The following is a 22,533-nucleotide window of genomic DNA, read 5'->3' as shown; positions in this document are numbered from 1 at the left end:
GTCTATGTCCTGCAGCTCATAGAGGGGCTGTAGGTGGTGGGCGGTGGCCGCTACTTCCCCACCAACCACACGGTACAGCTGCAGGCCATGGTCAGGGACGGCACCAACATCTCCTACAGCTGGACTGCCTGGAGGGACAGGGGCCCGGCCCTGGCCAGCAGCGACAAAGGCTTCTCGCTCACTGCGCTCGAGGCCGGCACCTACCGTGTGCAGCTGTGGGCCACCAACATGCTGGGCAGCGCCTGGGCCGACTGCACCGTGGACTTCGTGGAGCCTGTGGGGTGGCTGATGGTGGCCACCTCCCCGAACCCAGCTGCCGTCAACACAAGCGTCACCTTCAGTGCCGAGCTGGCTGGTGGCAGTGGTGTCGTACACTTGGTCCTTGGAGGAGGGGCTGAGCTGGGAGACCGCCGAGCCATTTACCACCCACAGCTTCCCCACACCCGGCCTGCACTTGGTCACCATGAAGGCAGGGAACCCGCTGGGCTCAGCCAACGCCACCGTGGAAGTGGATGTGCAGGTGCCTGTGAGTGGCCTCAGCATCAGGGCCAGCGAGCCAGGAGGCAGCTTCGTGGCGGCCGGGTCCTCTGTGCCCTTTTGGGGGCAGCTGGCCACGGGCACCAATGTGAGCTGGTGCTGGGCTGTGCCCGGCGGCAGCAGCAAGCGTGGCCCTCATGTCACCATGGTCTTCCTGGATGCTGGCACCTTCAATATCCGGCTCAATGCCTCCAACGCAGTCAGCTGGGTCTCAGCCACGTACAACCTCACGGTGGAGGAGCCCATCGTGGGCCTGGTGCTGTGGGCCAGCAGCAAAGTGGTGGCGCCCGGGCAGCTTGTCCATTTTCAGATCCTGCTGGCTGCCGGCTCAGCTGTCACCTTCCGCCTGCAGGTCGGCAGGGCCAGCCCCGAGGTGCTCCCCGGGCCCCGTTTCTCCCACAGCTTCCCCCGCGTCGGGGACCACGTGGTGAGCGTGCAGGGCAAAAACCACGTGAGCTGGGCCCAGGCGCAGGTGCGCATCGTGGTGCTGGAGGCCGTGAGCGGGCTGCAGGTGCCCAACTACTGCGAGCCTGGCATCGCCATGGGCACTGAGAGGAACTTCACAGCCCGCGTGCAACGCGGCTCTCGGGTCGCCTACGCCTGGTACTTCTCACTGCAGAAGGTCCAGGGCGACTCGCTGGTCATCCTGTCGGGCCGCGACGTCACCTACACGCCCGTGGCCGCGGGGCTGTTTGAGATCCAGGTGCGCGCCTTCAACGCCCTGGGCAGTGAGAACCGCACGCTGGTGCTGGACGTTCAGGACGCCGTCCAGTATGTGGCCCTGCGGAGCGGCCCCTGCTTCACCAACCGCTCGGCACAGTTTGAGGCCGCCACCAGTCCCAGCCCCCGGCGCGTGGCCTACCACTGGGACTTTGGGGATGGGTCCCCAGGGCAGGACACAGATGAGCCCAGGGCCGAGCACTCCTACCTGAGGCCTGGGGACTACCGCGTGCAGGTGAACGCCTCCAACCTGGTGAGCTTCTTCGTGGCGCAGGCCATGGTGACCGTCCAGGTGCTGGCCTGCCGGGAGCCGGAGGTGGACGTGGTCCTGCCCCTGCAGGTGCTGATGCGACGATCACAGCGCAACTACTTGGATGCCTACGTTGACCTGCGCGACTGCGTCACCTACCAGACTGAGTACCGCTGGGAGGTGTACCGCACCGCCAGCTGCCAGCGGCCGGGGCGCCCGGCGCGTGTGGCCCTGCGCGGCGTGGACTTGAGCCCGCCTCGGCTGGTGCTGCCGCGGCTGGCGCTGCCTGTGGAGCACTACTGCTTTGTGTTTGTTGTGTCATTTGGGGACACGCCACTGGCACGGAGCATCCAGGCCAATGTGACGGTGGCCCCCGAGCGCCTGGTGCCCATCACTGAGGGTGGCTCATACCGCGTGTGGTCAGACACACAGGACCTGGTGCTGGATGGGAGCGAGTCCTACGACCCCAACCTGGAGGACGGCGACCAGACGCCGCTCAGTTTCCACTGGGCCTGTGTGGCTTCGACACAGGTCAGTGCGTGGCAGGGCTGTCCTCCCTGTCCCTCACCCGTCCACACCCATGAGCCCAGAGAACACCCAGCTTGCCACCAGGGCTGGCCCGTCCTCAGTGCCTGGTGGGCCCTGTCCCAGCATGGGGAGGGGGTCTCCCGCGCTGTCTCCTGGGCCGGGCTCTGCTTTAAAACTGGATGGGGTTCTCAGGCCACGTCGCCCCTTGTTCTCGGCCTGCAGAGGGAGGCTGGCGGGTGTGCGCTGAACTTTGGGCCCTGCGGGAGCAGCACGGTCACCATTCCACGGGAGCGGCTGGCGGCTGGTGGCTGGCATGGAGTACACCTTCAGCCTCACCGTGTGGAAGGCCGGCTGCAAGGAGGAGGCCACCAACCAGACGGTGGGTGCCGCCCGCCCCTCGGCCACTTGCCTTGGACAGCCCAGCCTCCCTGCTCATCTACTGTTTTCCATGTTTTAGTGCTGGTGGAGGCCGCGCGCTGTCCCCTCTCTGTTTCTGATGCAAATTCTATGTAACACGACAGCCTGCTTCAGCTTTGTTTCCTTCCAAACCTGCCACAGTTCCACGTACAGTCTTCAAGCCACATATGCTCTAGTGACAAAAGCTACACAGTCCCCCAGCAATACCAACAGTGAGGAAGAGCCCCTTCCCACCCCAGAGGCAGCCACTGTCCCCAGCCCATGTCCCTGTTGCTGGATGTGGTGGGCTGGTTCTCACCCTCACGCTCCCCACTCTGGACCAGCCAGGAGGCTTGGTGACCCTGAGCCCGTGGTGGCTGCTCCTGCTGCTGTCAGGCGGGGCCTGCTGGTGCCCCAGAGTGGGTGTCTGTTCCCCAGTCCCTGCTTTCCTCAGCTGGCCTGATTGGGGGTCTGCCCAGAGGGGTCGTCTGAGGGGAGGGTGTGGGAGCAGGTTCCATCCCGGCTCAGCCTCCTGACCCAGGCCCTCGCTAAGGGCTGCAGGAGTCTGTGAGTCAGGCCTACGTGGCAACTGCGGTCCTCACACCCACACATACGTCTGTTCCCACACGCATCCCCCCAGGGGCCCTCAGTGAGCATTGCCTGCCTCCTGCCAGGGTCCAGCTGGGTCCAGTACACCAGAACACACACCCCAGTGTCTTCTGCCCTGTGTATGCCCTTCCGCCGCCCAGGTTGGAAGGTGGCAAACCGGATGAGTATCCTGGGAGGGGGTGAGCTCACCGGCAGTGGCCAGGCCCCTGGGAAACCTGGAGTTTGGGAGCAGCATCCTCCACGGGTCCCCCAGACCTTCCAGCAGGCCAAATAGACCTGTGTTGGAGGTAACCCCACTCCCATGCCAGGTGCTGATCCGGAGTGGCCGGGTGCCCATTGTGTCCTTGGAGTGTGTGTCCTGCAAGGCACAGGCCGTGTACGAAGTGAGCCGCAGCTCCTACGTGTACCTGGAGGGCCGCTGCCTCAATTGCAGCAGCGGCTCCAAGCGAGGGGTGAGTGTTGAGCAGGGTGTGGGCGGGCTGGGGATGGGTCCCATGGCCGAGGGGACGGGGCCTGCAGGCAGAAGTGGGGCTGACAGGGCAGAGGGTTGCGCCCCCTCACCACCCCTTCTGCCTGCAGCGGTGGGCTGCACGTACGTTCAGCAACAAGACGCTGGTGCTGGATGAGACCACCACGTCCACGGGCAGCGCAGGCATGTGACTGGTGCTGCGGCAGGGCATGCTGCGGGACGGCGAGGGATACACCTTCACACTCACGGTGCTGGGCCACTCTGGCGAAGAGGAGGGCTGCCAGACACTGTAACTGGAAGCTGCCCTTTGTCAAGCCCCAGGAATTAGCCCTTCTGATCTTTGTTTTTTTTTTTTTTTTTAGATGGAGTCTCGCTCTGTCACGCAGGCTGGAGAGCAGTGGTGTGCTCTTGGCTCACTGCAACGTCCATTTCCTGAGTTCAAGCGATTCTTGTGCCTCAGCCTCCCAGTAGCTGGGATTACAGGCACATGCCACCACGCCCAGCTAATTTTTGTATTTTTAATGGAGAAGTGGTTTCACCATGTTGGCCAGGTTGGTCTTGAACTCCTGAACTCAGATGATCCTCCCACCTCCGCCTCCCAACGTGCTGGGATTACAGGCATGAGCCACTGCACCCAGGCTTCTGATCTTTCAAGTCATTATTGCTTCAAAGAACCTCCTCCAGTAATACAAGGATAATCTACGCAAAGACCTCAGGAGAATATTTTAAAATAAGTATGTATCACAGAAAGCAGCCCTCTTCCCTGGAGGCAAACATGATTCACAGGTTCATGTATGTACACACACACACACACACACACACACACACACACACACACACCAAACATAAGAAAAAGTCACTCCTTGTGTTTTGCAGTATGATTTTTTTTCCACTTAACCCTACCTTATAGTTTTTTCTGTCTGTTCATAACCATCTAGTCAGACTTAAAATATGTTTTTGAATAGGTAAGACATGCAAATATGAAACAAAATAGTGTATAAGGGAATATAGAACTTCCCCCTTCGTTCCTATTTCTCGCCCTTCCAGTTCCCCTTCTTAGAGACACTGTGGTTGCTGGTTACATATGTAGCCCTCCAGTCATGTTATTTATTTATTTATATTATTTTTTGAGATAGAGTCTCACTCTGTCACCCAGACTGGAGTGCAGTGGCATGATCTTGGCTCACTGCAACAGCCCCCTCCCAGGTTCAAGCAATTCTCCTCCCTCAGCCTCCCAAGTAGCTGAGACTACAGGCGTGCACCACCACACCCAGCTGATTTTTGTATTTTTAGTAGAGAGGGGGTTTTGCCATGTTAGCCAGGCTGGTCTCGATCTCCTGACCTCAGGTGATCCACCTGCCTCGGCCTGCCAGAGTGCTGGGATTACAGGCTTAAGCCACTGTGCCCAGCCTATTGCTTTTTTTGTGATAAAGTCTCACTCTGTCACCCAGTCTGGAGTGCAATGGTGCGATCTCGGCTCCTGCAATCTATGCCTTCTGGATTCAAGCGATCATCCTGCCGCAGCCTCCTGAGTAGCTGGGATTACAGGTGTGCATCACCACACCCAGCTGATTTTTGTATTTTTTGTAAAGATGGGTTTTTGCCATGTTAGCCAGGCTGGTCTTGAACTCCTGACCTCAAGTGATCCACCCACCTCAGCCTCCCAAAGTGCTACAATTACAGGTGTGAGCTGCTCCATCCAGCCTCCAGTGATGTTTTATACACATGCAGCCACATAGAGAGCCCCTCCTGCACCCCTCCAAAATGGCAGCACAGGCCCCGGCTGTTGTGTGTCGCAATCTTTGCATCTAACTGTGTATTTTGGCCATTCATCCATGGTAGCAGAGAGAGGGCCACTGCACAGTCTTCTGCTATAGGGATGAACCATAATGATTAAGCCTGTCTGCTATTGACAGGTATTTAGGTTGTTTCTAGTCTTTTTGCTCTTAAAAGCAAGGCTGCAGCAAAAGCACGTGCTTGGTGGACCACGTCTGTCTCTAGGTTGGGTATTTAGAAAGCTATGATATTGCACTGCAGCTTCATAAAGAAGCCATGATTATCCATCACTTTACTGAGGAAGCTCAGGGGTAGTTCTGTATGTACAAGTCAGGCAGGTGATAACGCAAAGCAAACACTCTGCCCAGGCCTGTGTGTCTTTTTTTTTTTTGAGACCAAGTCTCGCTCTATCACCCAGGCTGGAGTGGAGTGGCACAATCTCAGCTCACTGCAACCTCTGCCACCTGAGTTCAAGCAGTTCTCCTGCCTCAGCTTCCCGAGTAGCTGGGACTACAGGCACGCGCCACCACACCTTGCTAATTTTTTGTATTTTTAGTAGAGATGAGGTTTCACTGTGTTGGCCGGGCTGGTCTCGAACTCTTGACCTCAGGTGATCCACCCACCTTGGCCTCCCAAAGTGCCGGGATTACAGGTGTGAGCCACTGCACCTGGCCATCCCTGTGTGTCTGAAAGCCAGTGTTCCTTCCACTTCCCTCCCTGTTCCTCATTTCTTCTGCAGGCCCTGGGAGCACCCCCTGCTCAGGGCTCTGTGGCTGACCATATAAAGCGTCAGAGAAAAACTGGAGCTGCTTCCTAATACGGTCACAAGAGGGAAATCCTGGGCCTGCAGCTGGGACTTGCTGGTGGCACAGGGCCCATGAGATGCCGGCTGGGACACAGGAGGCTGGGATGCTGAAACCTCTGAATTTAACCAGCTGGAGAGGGGCTCGTGGGGCCAGAGAGGCAGAAACACAGCCAACTATGGTTGCGCTGGGTCGAGGTGAAGGAGAAGTAGCTGAATGATGTGGGAGGAAGAGCCAGATGCTGAAGCCCCACGGCCCTGCCGTGAGATGTGCGGCTGCCTGCACCGGTCTTACCTTCGCTCCATGGTCATACACTGGCTTGCTTAGAAAGCTTTTACAGAACTCAGCAGAGATTCAGATCTACCTGGAAGTATGGATTAAGTGCTTGTTGTGTGCATGGCACTGGGAGAGATGTCCCAAACAAAGAGGATGAAAATCATATTCCTCTTTCAGAAGCTGGTGATGGAGTTGAAAAGGCAGTGTGGTCCTTCCTTTTTTTTTTTTAATTCATTTTATTCTTTTTTTTTTCTTTGAGACAGTCTCACTTTGTCACCCAGGCTGGAGTGTGGTGGCTTGATCTCGGCTCACATAACCTCTGCCTCCTTGGTTCAGGTGACTCTCCTGCCTCAGCCTCCTGAGTAGCTGGGATTACAGGCATGCGCCACCACACCCAGCTAATTTTTGTATTTTTAGTAAAGACGGGGTTTTGCCATGTTAGCCAGGCTGTTCTCAAACTCCTGACCTCAAGTGATCTGACCTCCTCGATTTCCCAAAGTGCTGGCATTAAAGGTGTGAGCCACCATGCCCGGCCTCTTCCTTCTTTTTAAAAATTCCTTTTATTCTTTTCTTTTCTCTATCTCTCTTTCTTCCTTTCTTTCTTACTTTCCTTCTTTCCTTCTTTTTTTTTTTTTTTAGAGTCTCACTCTGTTGCCCAGGCTGGAGTGCAGCACCATGATCTCAGCTCACTATAACCTCCACCTCCTGGGTTCAAGTGATTCTCCTACCTCGGCCTCCCGACTAGCTGGGATTACAGGCGCCTGCCATCATGCCTGGCTAATTTTTGTATTTTTAGTAGAGACGGGGTTTTGCCATGTTGGCCAGGCTGGTCTCGAACTCCTGACCTCAAGTGATCTGACCTCCTTGGCCACCCGAAGTGCTGGGATTACAGCTGACTGAGTGTCTACCCTGTGCCTGGCACTGTGCGGGGTGCAGGAGATACAGTAGTGTGTGGGTCACAGTCCAGGAGGTAACATTTAGGCAGAGCTCTAAAAGAGGAGAGGGAACCAGCTGGGAAGATGAGGGGAAAAGTGTTCCAAGTGGAGAGAACAGCATATTGAAGGCTCTAAGGTGGCAAGACTTTCCCTCTCGTGAAATGAAGGGAGTATAGTAAGAGTCACTAAATAACATTGATTGAGCACCTACTACATACCAGCCGCCATGCTAAATGCTTTTCGAGCATTATCTCGCAGCACATCTATGAAGGGCTTGTTCGTATGCCTCCCTGTTTTGTAGATGAGGATAAGTGAGACTCAGAGAGGTTAAGGGACTTGCCCAGGGTCACACAGCGAAGAAGTAGCAAAGTGAAGGTTCAAATTAAAGTACCCCATACCCAGTTCTGAGCCCTTAGCCACTGCCCTTTACTGCCTCCAGGTCAAGGGCTTGAGTGAGGACAGGTTGGGCTGTAAATGATACCTACATTCAAAAGGGGCGTGGCAATGGACATGGCCCCAGAGGAGCTGGAGACGGAGTCGAGGCCTGAAGGAGGGTGGGGCTTGATTGACCTTTGTTCAGGTGACCACAGACTGGGCGCTTCTCTTTGGGAGGCTTGTCCTGGGGACAGGGGACACCTATTGAACCGGACATGGCCCCTGGCCTGGCTCAATGCAGTCCACTGAGTACCTACTGCCGCCGTGCAAGGCCCCCAGGTCACGGAGGTGAAGTCAGGCTGTCCCTGCTCCCAGGAAGCTGTATCATTAATTTATTCCCCTGGCATGCATTTAGCAAGCATTTAGTTAGCACCTATTCTATACCAAGGCCTGTGCTGGGACTGAAGAGGAGAAAGGGTGTTCCCCGGCCTCAAGGCACTTGCAGCTGGTGTTTGCAGGATGGGTGGGAGGGTCCTGGGTGATGGAATGGGGAAGAGGGGTGTCCAAGCAGGCAGCCCCCCACTCCCAGCCCCACCAGGCTGGATGTTGCTCCTGGGCCCCACTTACCTCTCACCCTTGCTTTGCTTCTCCATTTCGGTCCAATGGAGCTGCTTATACCAAGTTGCTTATAGTTCACCCCCATGGACCCCGTGTCCTGTTTTTCTGCCCATGTCCCTGCTTTGTCTTGAGCTGGTTAACACCTTGTTGTCCTTTAAGACTCAGTGCAGGGAATACCTCCCCACCTGGAGGTTTCCCTCACCACTCCCAATGTGGGTTAGGGCCTTCCCTTCCTTGTTCCTATCATTCTCTGTTCTTATGACGTGTTTTAATGTACTTGTCTCCCCCTCTGATTTAAGTTCTTTAAGAGCAGGAGCTATCTATCATTGATTTCTTTATCTCCAGCTTCTGACACAGATGTGGTATATAGTAGGTGCTCAGTAAATGGTTGATGGCTATTTAGACAGGGATATGTTGACTCATTCATGCTCCTTTTAGGGGATGGTGAGAACGTCTGTCTCCATCAATCCTGTTTCTTTCTTTCTTTTTTTTTTTTTTTTTTTTTTGAGATGGGGTCTCCCTCTGTCACCCAGGCTGGAGTGCAATGGCACCACCTTGGCTCACTACAACCTCCCTCCACCTCCCAGGTTCAAGTGATTCTCCTGCCTCAGCCTGCCGAGTAGCTGGGACTACAGGCATGTGCCACCATGCCCTGCTAATTTTTTGTATTTTTGGTAGAAACAGGGTCTCACTGTGTTGCCTAGGTTGGTCTTGAACTCCTGAGTGTGAGCAATCTGCCCTCCTTGGTCTCCCAAAGTGCTGGGATCATAGGTGTGAACCACTGCGCCCAACAATCCTGTACCTTCAAAGAATATCATTCCTCCGCAGCACCCCCAGACATTACATACCATTGTCCCTGAGCAGACTGAGCCCTGGAAGGACCTTCCCACTCTCTCTTTTTCTTTCTTTTTTTTTTTTTTTTTTTTTTTTTGAGACAAGGTCTCACCATGTCACACAGGCTGGAGTGCATGGCACAATCACGGCTTACTGCAACCTCAACCTCCCAGGCTTAAGCAAACCTCCCACCTCAGCCTCCCAAGTGGCTGGGACTACAGGTAAATGCCACCATGCCCAGCTAATTTTTAAATTTCTTATAGAGATGGGGGTCTCACTGTGCTGCCCAAGCTGGTCTCAGACTTCTGGGCTCAAGCAGTCTTCCTGCCTTGACCTCCCAAAGTGCTGGGATTACAGTTGTGAGCCACCACACCCAGCCAGACTTTCCCACTCTCTAATTGGCTCCAGCCCTTGACTAAAAGCCCCTTGAGGGCTGGGATCCTGTGTTTTTTTTAATGTTCTAATGTAGTCCCAGCACCTTTTGCATGGCATCTGGGACATAATGAATGAATGAATGAAGGAATGAATGAATGAACGAACGATCAGTAGTTTTTGTTTCTGTCGGATGGGCCTAGGCTGGATAGCATAATGGACCATGCTCATACCTGGGGGTGGGCCAGGCTGGGCTTGGTGCTGCCAGGATCTTCTTTGGTGACCTCGGTCAAGTCACTTAACCCTCTGTTGCTTGGTTCACCCTAGCTGTAACTGAGAGATGGATCTGTGGTTCTCCCTAAGTCACTTGCAGGGAAGAGGATACGCTTTATGGCCATCAGAGTCTTGGGCAGTACTGATGTTTATCGTTTGGGGAAAGCAGTTCCTGTGAGACGGGTTGGAGCCTGTCTCCTGAACTGTGACCTCAACCATGGGAAAATCTAGTATCCAGTAAGGAAAAATCATGACAATAGTGCCTTACCACGTACAGAATGGCGGGACTCACCTTGTGCCTTGACTCCTCCGTCCCTGATCTGGTTATTTTCAGATGCTCCTATTCACCCAGTAGGAGAGGACTGCTGTTTTTTAAATGGTAAAGTGCATATAACATAAAATTTACCATTTTAAACATTTTAAAGAAAACAGTGCCATTAAGTGCATTCACAATGTTGTACAGCTGTCAATTTCAAGACAGGGTCTTGCTCTGTCACCCAGGGGCTAGAGTGCAATGGTACAATCATAGCTCACTATAACCTTGAGCTCCTGGGATCAAGCAATCCTCCTGACTCAGCCTCCCAAGTAGCTGGGACTACAGGTGATCACCACCATGGCCAGCTATTTTTTTTTTTTTTTTTGTAGAGAGGGGGTCTGGCTGTTGTTGCCTGAGCTGGTCTCAAACACTTAGCCTGAAGCAATCCTCCCACCTTGGCCTCCCAAAGTGCTGGGATTACAGGCATGAGCCACTACACTTGGCCCCAGAGCATTTTTATAGCCTCAAAAGGAAACCTTATACCCATGAGCAGTTCCTCCTCATTTCCCGCCTCTTTCCAGCCCCTGGGAACCACGAGTCTGTTTTCTGTCTCCATGGCTTTGCCTACTCTAGACACTTCACATAAATGAGAGGATAGAGTACGTGACCTTTCGTGCCTGGCTTCTTTCACTAGGCATATTTTCAAGCTTCATCCACATTGGAGAGCTCATGTCAGTGTTTGTCTCCGTTTTGCAGATGGGGAAGGTATTAATGATCAGGAGCAGGCGCTGTGGGGTAAACAGGAGTTCTAGTTCCCAACTTCCCTCCAGCTGTGTAACCTGGTGACAACCTCACCACGCCTCGCTTTGCCCTCCTGTCAAACAGGCGGTGGGGAAATCACTGTTACTGAGTAGTTGTGAAGATGCCATGAGGAGATGCCTCTGCCATCTTCTAGAGACTGAGTCACTGGGGTTTCTTCTTAGATATGGACATTGGGAGGTCCCAGAAAGAGATCAGAGGGTGGTGGGAGGAGAGAGAGCTTGGAGGATTATTACCTTTTCCTCCCTCCCTCCTGGACCACAGTTTTGGCAGCTGTGTTTCTATATGGCTGTGGATCCCTCTGGACAGCCCCTTTTTAGGGGTGTGTGGCTTTCTATGCCTCCAATGTTCAGTTAACGACATTCCCTCTCTGGCTGAGTGCGGTGGCTCCCACCTGTAATCCCAGCACTTTGGGAGGCTGAGACTGGCGCATCACCTCAGCTCAGGAGTTCGAGACCAGCCCGGGCAATATGGTGAAACCCTGTCTCTACAAAAAATAAAAATAAAAATTACCTGGGCATGGTTGTGCACACCTGTGGTACCACCTACTTGGGAGGCTGAGGCGAGAGGATCACTTAAGCCCAGAAACTCAAGGTTGTAGTGAGCCAAGATCACCCCACTACACTGCAGCCTGGGCGACAGAGCAAGACCCTGTCTCAAAAAAAAAAAAAAGTAAGCAACATTCTCTTCTGTTCTTGCTCTTCAGACTTAACTGCTCCCGTCACTGGTTGGGTTTCTTTAATTCTGCACACATATCTGTAAACACTCTTTATTAAATGTTCCTGAGTTAATATCTTAAGCACACTGTTCATTTTCTGTGCCACCTGTTAAATGATGAGCATTTAATATGATTGTCAGCATCCAAAAAAGATTCTGCGTAGTGCTTAGTTTGGTGCCCAACACATAGTAAGTGCTCAATGAACGGTGGCTGTTATTTAAGCCAGTGAGGTCCAGGGAGGTACAGTGGCAGCTCGGAGGAGTGGAGCTGAGATTTGAACCCAGAGCTCTTCAAAACTCCACAGTTTGGCCAGGTGCAATGGCTCACACCTATAATCCCAGTGCTTTGGGAGGCTGAAATGGGAGAATTGCTTGAGCCCAGGAATTTGAGACCAGCCTGAGCAACACAGTGAAACCCACGTCTCTACAGAAAATATAAACATCAGCCAGGCCTGGTGGCGCCCGCCTGTAGTCCTGGCTACTCAGGAGGCTGAGGTAGGAGGATCACCTGAGTCCAGAAAGGTCAAGGTTGCAGTGAGTCATGTTCACACCACTGCACTCCAGCCTAGGTGACAGAGTGAGACCCCATCTCAAAACAAACACAAAACCCCCCACAATTGCAAAATAAAACATAGGCAGCTTGGAAACCCACTCTCGCCCTTTCTCCTCTTCCCACATACCTGGAATATCAGTGAGGCCCAGGGTTTCCACTAAGACTCCAAGCTCCAGTTTCCCCATCTCTAACATGAGAATACTGAGTGCTTCTGTGCGATCTGTCTACCCTGGAGGAGGTCTGGAAGTAAGCTGGGTTCTCTGTCTGCAGACGTACTCTGGCCTCTTCTGCGTGGTGGTCAACCCCTATAAACACCTGCCCATCTACTCGGAGAAGATCGTCGACATGTACAAGGGCAAGAAGAGGCACGAGATGCCGCCTCACATCTATGCCATCGCAGACACGGCCTACCGGAGCATGCTTCAAGGTGAGTGAACTCAGGGCTGCACGGGGCCAGCTCCAGGGAGCCCCTCCTGTCCTGCTTGTCTGCAGTTCTTGCCAGGAATGTGGAGTTTGGCAGGCACTGCGAGGGACCAGGAGTTACTGTGGCTGAAAAAGGGAAAAAGCAAAAGGAACATCTGTGTTTGCAGCCTGGGAGGGTGAGGGAGAGCCAAGAGCTTGGGCAAATACGGGCATGGGCCCGCTCCAGCTCCAGCTCCGGGGCTCACTGCCCAAGGGCCCTGTCGGGCCAGCTGTCTGCAAAGGATGGAAAGAGGGTGGGGAACAGCCCTGGGGCTGAGCCATTGTGGTCTGTGTTGACACCTACCTGTCCCTCAACCCCTGTGGGACTGTGGGTAAATATCTTTTCCTCTTCAGCCTCAGTTTCCTCATTTGTCAAAAGGGGTGATAGTCTCTATCTTGTAGCTTCTTGTGAAGATTGTTAATGCTGGTTTTTCCAAACTTAAGACTTGTGCCTATTACTTTCATGTTTATACGTTATTATTTTTACTATTGTTTTATTATTTTTGAGACAGGGTCTCACTTTCTCGCCCAGGCTGAAGTGCAGTGGTGCCATCTCGGCTCCCTGCAACCTCCGCCTCCTGGGCTCAAGCAATTCTCCTGCCTCAGCCTCCCAGGTAGCTGGGACTATAGGTGTGGACTGTCATGTCAAGCTAATTTTAAAAAGGTGGGTTTTTTTGTTTTGTTTTTGTTTTGTTTTGTTTTGTTTTTGGAAGTGACAGGATCTTGCTATACTGGTTGGTCTCAAACTCTTGGCCTCAGGCGATCCTCCCACTTTGGCCTCCCAAAGTTCTGGGATTATAGGCATGAGCCACTGCACCCAGGCCTTCTCACCTTCTATTTAGAACACTTTGGAGCCCCTGAAATAGCCACCCCCAAGTCAAACAGAGGGACTAGGCAGTTAATGCAAACAAGTGTACCAGGTCAGGCGAAGAGTACAAGAAACTCGAAAACTCACACCCCCTCTGAAAGGGCACCAACAGGTGGGAACCCAGGGATCTGAGTTGGGAGTTGAGAGGAGCCCAATTCTGGAAGTTCTTGAGGCAGGAATCCAGGTGTGCCTGAGAGATGCCACGACCCCGCCCCCAAGGTAGAGGGACTCAGGTATAAGTGCCCCAACTTTCTGACAGTTAGCCAGACTCCACAGGTAGGACCAGAACCTTGGCCCTTCTAGGCAGGGCCTGCCATTACCTCCAAAGACCAGCAGGTGGAGCCTTGCAAGGGCAATCTTGGAGCTGTAATCTCAGGTTGTAAAGTGACGGCTCCTGGAGTCAGGTATCTGTCTTTGTATTAAACACACAAACACACACATTCTTTATGGTGTCCCTTGATGGAAGAGTATTTACAAAGTGGTTCGTGTACACCTTTGGGAAGCTGAGCATCACAGACCTCAGTGTTCCTATCATTTGGGGTGCTTTTGGTTGCAAGTAAGATAACAACTAACTAAAGTGGCTTAACCAGTAGGAGTTCATTGCCTCACACAACGGGAAGTCTAGTGGCTGATTTCAGGGTTGACTTCCTTGGGATTTTTCTCAGCTTCTTCCTCATGGTCACAAAGTGGTAGCCATAGTTCCAGATATCACGTTTTCATGTGATAATATCCAAAAGCATGAAGGAAGTGGAGGGTAAGGTTCTTTCCCTGTGTCTCTCTTTTTTTTTTTTTTTTTAAGTCAGATAGAAACTTGGTCATATGCTAACCCCTACAGCAATCACTGGCAGAGGGGATTGGAGTGTTTATGATTTGTTTGAACTATTCCTGGTTCTTTTTTTTTTTTTTTTTTTTTTTTTTTTGAGACAGGGTCTCACTCTGTTGCCCAGGCTGGAATACAGTGGCATGATCTGAGCTCACTGCAACCTCTGCCTCCCGAGTTCAAGTGATTCTCCCACCTCAGCCTCCAGAGTAGCTGGGATTACAGGTGTGTGCCACCATGCCTGGCTAAATTTTTGTATTTTAGTCGAGACCGGGTTTCACCGTATTGGCCAGGCTGGTCTTGAACTCCTGACTTCAAGTTATCCACCCGCCTTGGCCTCCCAACGTGTTGGGATTACAGGCATAAGCCACCATACCCAGCAATTCCTGGTTCTTTTCTGGAGCTGAGGTCCCACTAAGCACATTTTAATCTAAATACCAAAAAGAAAGAAAATTCTGTTAGCAAAGGAGAAGGAGGGGGAGCGACAGATGGGTAAGCATTTCTACAGTGCTCTGAAAAAATTTATTTGTAACTTGAAAAAGTCTTTAATATTGTATATTCATTCTAGAAAAACTTAAACTTATATTTAAGTAAAAGAGAACTTGCTGGCACCTATGATTCTATCATCCAAAACTCATCACCATTAACATTTTGTTACGTGACCTTTCATTACACTAACTGAACTAAATGGCATGAAATGAAGGAAATTTTTACTATCTGAAGATAATTCGTTCCAGAAAAAGATCACTTAAAACAGAGACCAAAGTTTCACTGTAGATAGTATGTGTGTGGAGGAGGGAAAGAGAGTGGGCAAAATATTTGACTGAGCTTGAAAAATGACATTGCAGGCCAGGCACAGTGGCTCACGCCTGTAATCCTGGCACTTTGGGAAGCCCAGATGGGTGGATTGCTCGAGGTCATGAGTTCGAGACCAGCCTGGGCAATATGGCGAAACCATGTCTCTACAAAAAATACAAAAATTACTTTGGTGTGGTAGCACATACCTGTAGTCCCACTTCTTGGGAGGCTGAGGTGGGAGGATCGCTTGAGACCAGGAAGTGGAGGTTGCAGTGAGCCGAGATCACGCCACTGCATTCCAGCCTGGGTGAGAGAGCCAGACCTTGTCTCAAAAGAAAAGAAAAGAAAACCAACATTGCAAATTATAAAAATAGGTTAATTTCAGCTTACATGTAATAAGAATTTTATTTTAATTACGAGTAGGTGCTAATTTGTAGATTCAGTATAAAATGAATTAAGAGTGAGTGTGGGGTTTTTTTCTGTAACTTTTTTTGGGGTGAGGGATGAAATCATGTGAGCATAAAACGACATCTTCATGTCATGCTTGACTTCTGCAGCCCGAGCTAAAAAGGATCATTCTTACAGATTTATTTGATGGGTCACCAGTTTTCCTAAGGGCTTCTTTTACTTCTTTAGTGTTTAAGTCTCTCAAAGCCCCTGTGGTCTTAGCATTCATTCAGCTGTGAATTGCCCTGAATCTTTTTCTTTCTTTTATCTTTCTTTCTTTCTTTTTTTTTTTTTTCGGATGGAGTTTCCCTCTTGGTGCCCAGGTTGGAGTGCAATGGTGTGATCTCAGCTCACTGCAACCTCCGCCTCCTGGGTTCAAGCGATTCTACTGCCTCAGCCTCCCAAGTAACTGGGATTATAGGCATGTGCCACCACACCCGGCTAATTTTGTATTTTTAGTAGAGATGGGGTTTCACCATGTTACCCAGGATGGTCTCGATCTCCTGACATTGTGATCTGCCCGCCTCGGCCTCCCATAGTGCTGGGATTACAGGCATGCGCCATCACACCAGGCTAATTTTGTATTTTTAGTAGAGATGGGGCTTTACCATGTTGGTCAGACTGGTCTTGAACTCCTGGCCTCAGGTGATCCTCCCACCTCGGCCTCCCAAAGTGGTGGGATTACAGGTGTGCACCACCACACTTGGCCCCTGAATCTTTTTTTTGGCCTTTCCAAGGCCACTGACTTTGCCAGTCACTGCACCTTATTTTGCAGAACTGCCACTTTGTTTTGTGTTCATATCATGATGGTGGCTATTGATACCCGATAATTGGCAAGGTGAAGCCACTGAATCGTTGGAGAAGGAGGTTTCGGTGGAGTTTGATCGCTCTTGTAGTCATTGAAGAATATTTTTGTGTTGTGGGGACTTTTGCTTTCCTAGACCAGCAGTCCCCAACCTTTTTGACACCAGGGACCAGTTTCGTAGAAGTCAGTTTTTCCATGGACCGCAGGGGAGAGATGGTTTGGGATGATTCGAGCGCATTACATTTATTGTGCACTTTATTTCTATGATTACATTGTCATATATAATGAAATCATTATACAACTCACCATCATGTAGAATCAGTGGGAGCCCTGAGCTTGTTTTCCTGCAACTAGACGGTCCCATCTGGGGGTGATGGGAGACAGTGACAGATCATCAGGCATTAGATTCTCATAAGGAGCACACAGCCTGGATCCCTCTTAAGTGCAGTTCACAGTAGGGTTGGTGGTTCTATAAGAATCTAATGCCGCCTCTGATCTGAGAGGAAGCAGAGCTCAGGCAGTAATTGGAGTGATAGGGAGTGGCTGTAAATACAGATGAAGCCCACTACTCACCTCCTGCTGTGCAGTACCAGTCGGTGGTTTGAGATGCCTGCGCTAGACCACCTCTTAACTGTGAGGCAATGTTGTAATTGACAAGGACACCCTGTGTTCATATATTTGATTCCTCATGGTCTCTAGGTTTTAACACAAAATTGCATAGTCAGCTCTCTTGAAACTACTTAGAAATGCTCACTTGACACATAGTAAGCTCCAATAGGAAATGACTATCATGATTGAGCACAGCAGCATGTCTCCAGTCCTAGCACTTTGGGAGGCCGAGGCAGGAGGATCACTTGAGGCCAGGAGTTAGACACCAGCCTGGGCAACATAGTGAGCTCTTGTCTCTACAAAAAAAATAATTAGCTGGCCACAGTGCATGAGTCTGTAGTCCTAGCTACTCTGGAGGCTGAGGCAGGAGGATGGCTTGAGCCCAGGACTTCAAGAATGCAGTGTGCTATGATCGTGCTATGGTACTCCAGCCTTGGCAACAGAGTAAGACCCTGTCACGAAAGAAAGAAAGAAAATGAAAACCGTGAATATGCACATCCATAAAAGATAAACTCTTAATTTAAATGTTAACCAACACCTGCTATGCCCTCGTCTATTTTGGCATGACCTGGTGCTTTCTGGCAAATCATTGATGGTGGACTCCAAAAATAAAAAGAATCGGGCACGGTGGCTAATGCCTGTAATCCCAGCACTTTGGGAGGCCGAGGTGGGGGGATCATGAGATCAGGAGATCGAGACCATCCTGGCTAACGTGGTGAATCTCTGTCTCTACTAAAAATACAAAAAAAACTAGCCAGGCACGGTGGCAGGCGCCTGTAGTCCCAGCTACTCAGGGGGTGCTGAGGCAGGATAATGGTGTGAACCCAAGAGGCGGAGCTTGCAGTGAGCTGAGATCACGCCACTGCACTCTAGCCTGGGCAACAAAGCGAGACTCCATCTCAAAATAAATAAATAAAAAATAAAAAGAATGTCAAAAATAATGGAGAAAAATTTAAGCTTTGGAAGAATTCCGTTCATCTGCTTAATTTTTTCTTCATTCCCAAGTAGGAAATTGGTTTTTGTGAAGAAACATGTAGGCCCAGTGTGTTGACTCCATTGATAAATGGCACAATCTCATTCTGTTAAGTCACCGGGCTACGATCCACACTAAGCTTACCATGAAGGTGGAGAGAGAAAGCTAGCACATGTGGCTTCTTCCTTGAGTTCTTCATGGAAAAGATGGGGTGTGAAAAGGCGGGACTGAGGAGGGATGGGTAACACACATGCACTGAATATAAGGTGAAGCATTGCAGTTGTGTCACATAGACAGTAAGTTCCTGAGGACCTATAAACTCCATCCTTCTTGCATGTTCATCATTGTATCTCCAGCACATTTTCTGGTGCCTGGCACATAGTAGCTGCTCAGTATTTGTTGAATCAATGAATTATTAGAGTTATTTATAGAAAAGAACCTACCAGGGTCAGGATGGATGGGGTGGGTTATTTGAGAGAGGTGGGGCTTTATAAGCCTCGAAGAATGGTTTGCTAAGGTGAGAGAAGGGGGCAGGGATGGCTTTCTAGCCAAGAATAATAAAAGCATAAATGTAGGGGTGAGAATGGGTATGATGAGTGTGGGAGGAGCTGGTTTAGAAGGGTTGACTAGTATACTGTGGCAGGGAGCTCAGAGCCAGAGCTCAGCCCTTTGCTGCCTCACAGGAGTTGGGAAAATGGGAGGGACTTTCTAAGAGATACTTCACAACATGGCACCCTCCCAAATGGAAGCCAAGCCCCTTGAGGGTACGGGAAGAGAAGCTGATACTTAAAATATGTATCTTATATCTGCATATGCATAAATTATGTCATGTTTATTTTTTAAATTCTCCCCCCCTTTATTTTGAGTCAGAGTCTCGCCCTGCCACCCAGGCTGGAGTGCAGCAGCACGATCTCAGCTCAGTGGTATGATTTCGGCTCACTGCAACCTCTGTCTCCTGGGTTCAAGCAATTCTTGTGCCTCAGCCTCCCGAGTAGCTGGGACTACAGGCACACACCACCATGCCTGGTTAATTTTTGTATTTTTAGTAGAGTTGGGGTTTTGCCATGTTGGCCAGGCTGGTTTCAAACTCCTGACCTCAGGTGATCTGCCCGCCTCAACCTCCCAAAGTGCTGAGATTACAGGCATGAGCCACTGCGCCCGGCCGTGGTTTGTTTTTGGAAAGATGTTACATACAAATTCAAAAGGTGAACTTCTCCCTTCAACCCTTGTGCATTAGATCCTTAGCTTCCCTCCCAAGAGACAATTATGGTTTCTAGTGTATGAAGTTTTCTCCTAGAGATATTTTTGCAAGTATAAGCAAATAGGTATCTATTTTCTTCCCTAAGATTTCCCTACAAATACTAGCATTCCATATATATACAGTTCTATATTTTGCCAGAGGGTGTTACATATCAGTGCATGTAGGAATTCCTTGTTCCCTTTTTTAAAAAATTGGTTTTTATTTTTGTTAAAAGTATTCATGCAGATGGCTTAGAGTCAAGTAATTTTTGAAGGCTTATTAAGAAAAATAGCCATCCTCTGCTACTTCTCAACTCCTTTAATTGATTTTTTTTTTTTTTTTTTGGTATTTACCACCATATCTCTGAAAACAACACTTGATCATTGTGCTGCTATCTTAATTTTGTTTTCAATTTTAGGTATCATCTATTGACTTCCCTCCATGAAAGATGAAATTTAGCTCATTCACCCCCTGGATTTGCCCCTATTTCCTCATTCCAATACACATGCCTCATATCAGAGTCCCAGTATAATTTTATCTTAGTTTTGACAAACTCAGTGTTCAGAGTTTCCATTATTATGACTATGTAATGCTATCTAGAGTTTACATTATTATGATTATGTAGATGTTATTCGAAGCTGAGCTTTGCACTGCTTTGTGACTATTTTTCTTCTTTCTGTATGACTTTTCTTTTTCCTGGAGTTAGCAATTGCCTTTTTTTCCCCAATCTTGTTTTCCATGTACTTAACCACCAATTCTGCCCCAAAATCTTTCTAAATGTGTTAATCTCCTTTTAATATGTCCAGACATGTATTGGATATCATATTGATATCATCTCCTTGAATGTGATCTCTACTATAGCCTTCTGATCTGCCCTGGCTTTCTCTATAGCTAGTAACTGTCATGTAGGATCTTTTTCACCATCCTTGAAATTCCCCTTAATGCTTTCATAGTGGATTCCTTGTTTCCCAGTTTTCATATCTTCCTCTTTCTTGCTTTACTCTCCTGCTTAAATCAAGCACTTTGTCCAGTAGCTTCCCAAGAAAGAATGTACGTGATCTTGAGGCATTGAGAACTTCCATATCTGAGAGGCTTGATGCTTCTCTAACACTTAAAGGATAGTTTAGCTGGGTTTAAAATTTCAGGCAAGAAAGTTGTTTTCAGAAAGTTATAAATAACTTTTTTGCCTGAGCTTTTTAAGGCATTTGTGTTGTTGCCTTCTAGTTTCAGTTTTGAGAAGATGAAACCCAATCTGATTCGTGTGTGTGTATGTTTGTGAGTGTGTGTGTGTGTGATTATATTCACCTTCCTGGCTGGGAATATTCTTGATCCTTTGTACATGACCAGTTTTTGTTTTTCCTCCTTCTCTGGAAGCTTTTAGACTGTCTTTGTACCCCTATTCAGGATGATGGGACTTGCTATGAGTCCATTTTTATTTGTTATCCTGGACACTTAGTGGCCCAATTAATCTATAAACTTGTGTCCACAAATTCTGGGAAATTTTGCAAATTATTTCCTTGATGCTGTCTTTCTCCCTGTGTTCTCTGTTTCTTTTTCTTAGAAGTCTTTTTATTTCCATAATGGAATTCCTAGACCAATCCTATAATTTAAATCTCTTTCTTTTGTCATTTTCATCACTTTAATGTTTTTAATGGTATTTTCTGGGCACTTACCTCAACTTTTTTCCCTAACCCTTCCATTGTGTTTTAAATTTCTGGTATATATTTTATTAAATTCCAAAAATTCTATTTTATTTTTAAATGTTTCTTTCATATGACATTCTTTTTCTGTGGATGCAATATCCTGTTTCTCAGAGGATATTTAATGCAGAGTCTATTTCCTCCAAGATACATATTTTCCTAATTGTTTTAACTTCTGTCTGTCATATTAGTGGATTTCTTCAGATGTCTTGGGATTCTTGGCTATCCATTCATCTTGGATGCTTTAGTGCACAGGATACCAAATTGTTGATGGAAGCTCAGAGCTTATAGGATGGGCTTGCTGATGTGCTTGGCTATAATATGAAAGCGCTGGGCTACCCCATTAGGACACTTCTGTTTCGTCTTTCAGTCTTTTGTTCATGGGCTAATCTGATTCTTCAGAGAAGGTTTGTAGAAAAATCTTCTGCCTGGAGGTTAAAGATTTGTCTAGCATCATTTTGAGGGTCTAGTTGAAAAGAAGCTGAGGGTTTCAAAATGTGCAGTGAAATTTGTACATTACCTTCCTTCTTTCAGTATGGTTCCTGGTGTCCCCCCAGGACGGAGACCCTCTGTTTAACCCTCACCAGAGACTAAACCCACCACCTTCTGTGGGGTGTGAGAAGGGCAGTCACTTGGCTTCAGGGAGTGCAGAAGATATGGGAGGGGTCTAACAGTGCCTTATATTTGACCCAGTCCTTATGTTTTTGTCTCCTCCTTGATCTTTTCTTCCAGAGGCCCCTGGCATTGCCAGTTTCTGAGGTTTGGGGCAGAAATGGGGAATTCGGTGTTGAAATTAGGTCGTTTCTCACCTTTCCTCACTGCTCACCTAGACTTTTTTCTTGGTACCTTTTTTTCTTTTTTTTTTTTTTTTTTTGAGATGGAGTTTCACTCTCGTTGTCCAGGCTGGAGTGCAATGGCATGATCTCGGCTCACTGCAACCTCCACCTCCCGGGTTCAAGTGATTCTCCTGCCTCAGCCTCCCAAGTAGCTGGGATTACAGGCATCCGCCACCACACCCGGCTAATTTTTGTATTTTAAATAGAGATGGGGTTCAACCATGTTGGTCAGGCTGGTCTTGAACTCCCGACCTTAGGTGATCCACCCAACTCGGCCTCCCAAAGTGCTGGGATTACAGGCGTGAGCCACGGTGTCTGGCCTTTTTCTTGGTACTTTTCAATGCTTATCCCATTTTCTGTCTTCCAAGATGGCTTTGCTGTTCTCCCCTCTCTAGTTCTTTTTAAACTGCCTCATGTATTTTTACACTTTTTGGTTTGTTTTTTTTTTTTTTTGGGATGGAGTTTCCCTCTTGTCGCGCAAGCTGGAGTGCACGATCTCTGCTCACTGCAGCCTCCACCTCCCAGGATCAAGCAATTCTCCAGCCTCGGCCTCCTGAGTAGCTGGGATTACAGGTGCATGCCACCATGCCCAGCTAATTTCTGTATTTTTAGTAGAGACGGGTTGGCCAGGCTCGTCTCGAGCTCCTGACCTCAGGTGATCCACTCACCTCAGCCTCCCAAAGTGCTGGGATTACAGGCGTGAACCACCACGCCCGGCCTTTTTACACTTTTTTTTTTTTTTTTTGCCTTTTCCCCCCTCTTTTGTGTGGAGAATGGGGTCTTGTTATATTTTCCAGGCAGGTCTTCAACTCCTGGGCTCAAGCTTTCCTCATGCCTGTGCCTTCCTAAGAGCTGGGAT

The 22,533-nt window shown here is 49.4% G+C and overlaps 1 protein-coding gene and 1 long non-coding RNA gene across 2 annotated transcripts in view; one reads left to right on the top strand and one right to left on the bottom strand.

The window, feature by feature from the left end:
* The first annotated feature begins 463 nt into the window (after window positions 1-463).
* Window positions 464-22,533, top strand: part of LOC112205869 (polycystin-1-like) — a 95,565-nt gene continuing 73,495 nt past the window's right edge. Inside the window, 6 exon segments of the mRNA XM_054668235.2 lie at window positions 464-2,038; window positions 2,258-2,341; window positions 2,343-2,414; window positions 3,349-3,492; window positions 3,872-4,060; window positions 12,387-12,543. Of these exon segments, the coding sequence (XP_054524210.1) occupies window positions 464-2,038; window positions 2,258-2,341; window positions 2,343-2,414; window positions 3,349-3,492; window positions 3,872-4,060; window positions 12,387-12,543 (2,221 nt within the window).
* LOC129137281 (uncharacterized) lies at window positions 3,849-12,387 on the bottom strand. The gene is made up of 2 exons (XR_008539746.2): window positions 12,244-12,387; window positions 3,849-10,136 (listed from the first exon to the last, which is right to left on the bottom strand). It is a non-coding gene; the product is annotated as an uncharacterized LOC129137281 (long non-coding RNA).

Source organism: Pan troglodytes, chromosome 18 (genome assembly GCF_028858775.2).
Source record: "Pan troglodytes isolate AG18354 chromosome 18, NHGRI_mPanTro3-v2.0_pri, whole genome shotgun sequence".
NCBI classification, from domain to species: domain Eukaryota; kingdom Metazoa; phylum Chordata; class Mammalia; order Primates; family Hominidae; genus Pan; species Pan troglodytes.
The sequence above is the reverse complement of the archived record's forward strand: the minus strand, read 5'-3'. Positions and strand labels throughout refer to the sequence as shown.